General features: G+C 32.9%; 1 protein-coding gene across 1 annotated transcript in view; it reads left to right on the top strand.

Moving 5' to 3' along the window:
• LOC137641958 (zwei Ig domain protein zig-8-like) overlaps positions 1-5,000 on the top strand; it is a 43,343-nt gene that overhangs the window by 27,960 nt on the left and 10,383 nt on the right. Inside the window, exon 2 of the mRNA XM_068374527.1 lies at positions 3,878-4,200. Within this exon, the coding sequence (XP_068230628.1) occupies positions 3,878-4,200 (323 nt within the window). The remainder of the gene's footprint in view (positions 1-3,877; positions 4,201-5,000) is intronic.

A 5,000-nucleotide genomic window follows, 5' to 3' on the forward strand; every position in this document is an offset into this window, starting at 1 on the left:
TCAGGACTACTAATTTATCCTAATTTAAAATAAAAGCTATAATGATTAGTCGATATACAAATAGTTTTCATATTTCAATAATCTTTTATGTCTTTTTCTTGTCACCTTTTTAAGAAAAAAACATTAAGGGGAAATAGGATAAAATACAAGGAAACTCGAAGCGAGAAAGTTTAGTAACGTAATTCATCTTTTAAAATGTTATTGCTACAACTTTCCTGGAAGTTAAGACATACTCTATAAATTCAATTTATCACCAACTTCTTACTTACGTATTTATTAACTGTCTCCCACGAATGTAAGAGGACAATACTTTCTCATTACGTTTTTAAAACCTTCTCCTAATTCTACACTAAAGTATTTTGTCTTTACGAGCAAGAATAATTTCCCAAGAATTCAACTTACAAAATTTATTCCTAAAAGGATATCTGCTAATGTACTTTTCCTATTTATGCCCTAAAAATTCCAATATCCTTTTATCCTTGAAACGTATATTCAATATTCCACACAAATGGAAACCTATTCACGTTAACATTCTTTACCGCTCCAAATATTTTTTTTTTTTTTTTCAAATAAAAACCTTTATCCATTTATAGTTCTATAAATAACGTTCCGATCCAGTTTTGACATCATTCGTTATTTAAGGCTATGATAATAGCACCCCTTTAAAAGCATTAGGTTTTTCCTTTAAAATGTGAATTTAAATGGAGATTATTATTTACTCCAAATGAAGGTCACTTAGACATAAAAACGTATGGCCTAAAGAAAAAACAAATACACCTGAGTAGCCGAACGACATCTCTCTCTCTCTCTCTCTCTCTCTCTCTCTCTCTCTCTCTTATATATATATATATATATATATATTTAATTTATATATATATATATATATATATACATATACACGAGTGTATATATATATATATATATATGTGTGTGTGTGTGTGTGTGTGGAGAGAGAGAGAGAGAGAGAGAGAGAGAGAGAGAGAGAGCAGTTCTGACCGAGGGAATATTATAAGGACAACTATAATGATACTTTAAAAACCTCGGAAGGTTTAAAGAGCTGTGTCCATAGACTTTTTCAAAATGAACATTTTAAAAGCTAATATGGTAAGTATTCATCTATTCCACTAATAAAAACGAGATGATATCCACGTATATTAAAACTACTGAGAGCAAATCTTCATCATATTTCATTTCAAACAACTACATCATCATCTACTCCAGCGCTTAGCGACAGCCGGGCAGCTGGGAGGCCTGAAGAAACGCATCAAGGACAAATGGATGGAAGAAGAATGAGGGGAATGACCCTCGAGAATTGACGGGAGGGGGGGAGAGGGAGACTCTTAGGGTTGAGGGGAACGGAATGGTAATGGAGTTTTAATGATGAGTCTGGGGGAGGGGAGAGATGTGATAAGTGAAGGGTGACATCATCTTAATTTATATAAACATTTTGGAGGGATTTATAAGAAAGACAGCGATGTTTTTTTTTTTTTTTTTTTTTTTTTTTGTCACAGGGATTTATTTATTTTGTATTTTCTCTAGGTTGTTAATGCCACGTGATTGTATTGTTCCTTAAGAAGGTGATTGTATATAAGAATTAGCTTGTGCGTATATTATGTTAAATTTTACTTGGTAATAATTGCACATTATAAAGATATATTTTTGCATTAAGTTCATTACGAGGTTGAACTATTGCCAGAGGTCAGACTAAACCATCATATAAGCAACAGATTTTCCCAATATGAATTTGCAAAGGCCTTTTTAGTTCCTTTTCATTTATTTTACATTTATACATCCGCTAAGATGGTTAAGTATATGTTTTTTTTTTTTAATATATTATCTAAATTAGGATATTATTTAGGAAATGTTGTGTGGGTATAACAGAAATGGCCAACTGATTTTACAATGGAATACTATCTCTCTCTCTCTCTCTCTCTCTCTCTCTCTCTCTCTCTCTCTCTCTCTCTCTATCATCATTGGAGACTCACCTGTTTTGAAAAATATTGCCTCCATTACAGGATTGATTTTCAAAGACTTCTCTTCTTGAACCATTTCATTGAGATATTTCAATCCATTTTTTTTTCTTTTAAATATGTTTACCTCACATTCACATCTGCAGTAAAAGCAATACATCTCTCTCTCTCTATCATCATTGGAGACTCACCTGTTTTGAAAAATATTGCCTCCATTACAGGATTGATTTTCAAAGACTTCTCTTCTTGAACCATTTCATTGAGATATTTCAATCCATTTTTTTTTCTTTTAAATATGTTTACCTCACATTCACATCTGCAGTAAAAGCAATACATGACTTTTATATTGAGACTTTTTTTACTTCTCTTCTAAAGTATCATCAACAGAGATTTTTTTTTTCAAACTTTTGTCGCTCTCTTGTTTCTCTGTTAGAAGGATTGGGGTGAAATATTTTGTTGGTTTTGATGAGAATTTACCCTGGGATGACATCCTGACGTAAAGAAGCAATTATAACTTGAGAGAGAGAGAGAGAGAGAGAGAGAGAGAGAGAGAGAGAGAGAGAGAGAGAGAAGGATGGAGTAATTCAGGGAGGATAAACTTCTTAGAACAATTTTACACTTTTGGAACAAAAGTTTTGGGTGAAATAATATTTTGGTATTTATGATAGTTTCCTTAAGAATGACGTCCTGACATCAACAAGTAATTATAACTCGAGAGACAAGGATGGAATATTGTAGGAAGGATAAATTTCTAGGATTAATTTTACACCTGGTTTGATGAAAATTTACCCAGGGATAACATCCTGATACTAAGAAGTAATTATAACGAGAGAGAGAGAGAGAGAGAGAGAGAGAGAGAGAGAGAGAGAGAGCACATTAGGTAGGATAAATTACTAAGAGTAATTTTACACTTGGTTTGATGAAAATTTGCTCAGGGATGACACCCTGAAATCAAGAACTAATTATAACGAGAGAGAGAGAGAGAGAGAGAGAGAGAGAGAGAGAGAGAGAGAGAGAAGGATTGAGTATTTTAGGTAGGATAAATTACTAAGAGTGATTTTATACTTGGTTTGATGAAAATTTGCCCAGTGATGACACCCTGAAATCAAGAACTAACTCGCGAGAGACAAGGATGGAGTATTTTAGGGAGGATAAATTCTAATATTAATTTTATACTTAGTTTGATGAAAATTTGCCCAGAGATGACACCCTGAAATCAAGAACTAATTATAACTCGCGAGAGACAAGGATGGAGTATTTTAAGGAGGATAAATTTCTAAAGCAATTTTACATTTCTGAAACTGAGATTTATCCATTCCGAATCTTCTTAAGGATGTTGTCATGTATGAAAATCCTCCAGATAGTTTAGTTTTAAAATAGACAATATGATTTCATCAGCCTTCATTTTCAATTATAACTAATACCATGAAATCCACAGTAATTGGGCCTTTCCTAATAAAAAAAAAAAAAAGAAACTATAAAAAAAAAATTTCTGGAGCTACAGAGTTTGGAGTTTTAAAAATTTACGACTTTTACACTCGTTATCGCGATGATGATGATGATGATGACGATGGTGATGATGATGTTGATGATGAGATGATTATTATTTGAAGTTGGCTTCCGTTCACTAGGATTCATCGGGAACATTCCTTATAAAAACAGATGAATGCAAATATGTCCAGACAAAATTTTTTTCTAGAGTCACGGTGTTTAGATTTTAAGAAATTTTTTTTTACCTTTTGCATGCGTTTTCGGAACAATGATTATGGAGAAACCTAATTCAATTATTATTATTATTATTATTATTATTATTACTTGCCTGTAATTCCTAATAGCATTAACGCATCCAACTATCATTACGTTTATACGAATAAAAAAAAATATACATTTTCCCTATTCAATTTCAGGGGAACTGGTCACATTCCCAAGAGGACACCGTTCAGTAGGATTCGCCACATCCCTCCCTGCCCCACCGGACACAAAACCGTTACCTACCATCCTCCGGGACAACAGAGGTCGCGAGGATATCTACGACGACCTGGAACTCAGCAGTGAAAGCCCGGAGGATCCCGTGAGGCCCCTTATTCCCATGTCAGCTACAGGAGCCACTGGGACTTTTGTCCTGCCTTCGCAGCCGGTGTTCGACGAAGCAGCGCCCAGGAATGTCTCGGCCATTACTGGGAACTCCGCTTATTTACATTGTGTTGTGCATAACTTGGCGAATAAGAGTGTGAGTAATGTTTCTTTTTGAATATTTTGAGGTGTAGTCTTATGCTTATTTTGGTTAGTAAGAGTGTAAGTAATGTTTCTTTATGAGTATTACCAGATTTGATCTTTTCTACATTATGGTTAATAAGAGTGTGAGTGATGTTTCTTTATCAGTATTTAGAGGATTCATCTTATGTTCATTATGGTTAATAAGAGTTTAAGTAATGTTTCTTTATGAGCATTTCAAGGTTTGATCTTATGTTTATTATGGTTAGTAAGAGTGGTCTTATCTTCATTATGGTGAATAAGAGTGTAAGTGACGTTTCTCATGAGTATTTCAATGTTTGATCTAATGTTCAGTATGGTTAGTAAGAGTATAAGTAATGTTTCTTTATAAATACTTCGAGGTTTGATCTTATCTTCATTACGGTAAATAAGTATAAGTAATGTTTCTTTATGAGTATTTCGATGTTTGATCTTATCTTCATTATGGTTAATAAGAGTGTAAGTAATGTTTCCCCCTAAGCGATATTTCAAGTTCTGATCTTACCCTCGTTATGGTCAAAGATTGAAAATCTATAAAACAAAAAAAGAATGTTTCTCTCAATTGAAAAACATGAAAAAACCTTCTTGTCATGTTTTCCTCTGTCTCTCTACAAACGCACACGCACATGCACACACCACACACACACATACACACACACACACACACAATATATATATATATATATATTTATATATATATATATATATATATATTTATATATACATATATATGTATATATATATATATATATATATGTACATATATATACATATAGA

The sequence above is a fragment of the Palaemon carinicauda genome, chromosome 6, assembly GCF_036898095.1.
Source record: "Palaemon carinicauda isolate YSFRI2023 chromosome 6, ASM3689809v2, whole genome shotgun sequence".
NCBI classification, from domain to species: domain Eukaryota; kingdom Metazoa; phylum Arthropoda; class Malacostraca; order Decapoda; family Palaemonidae; genus Palaemon; species Palaemon carinicauda.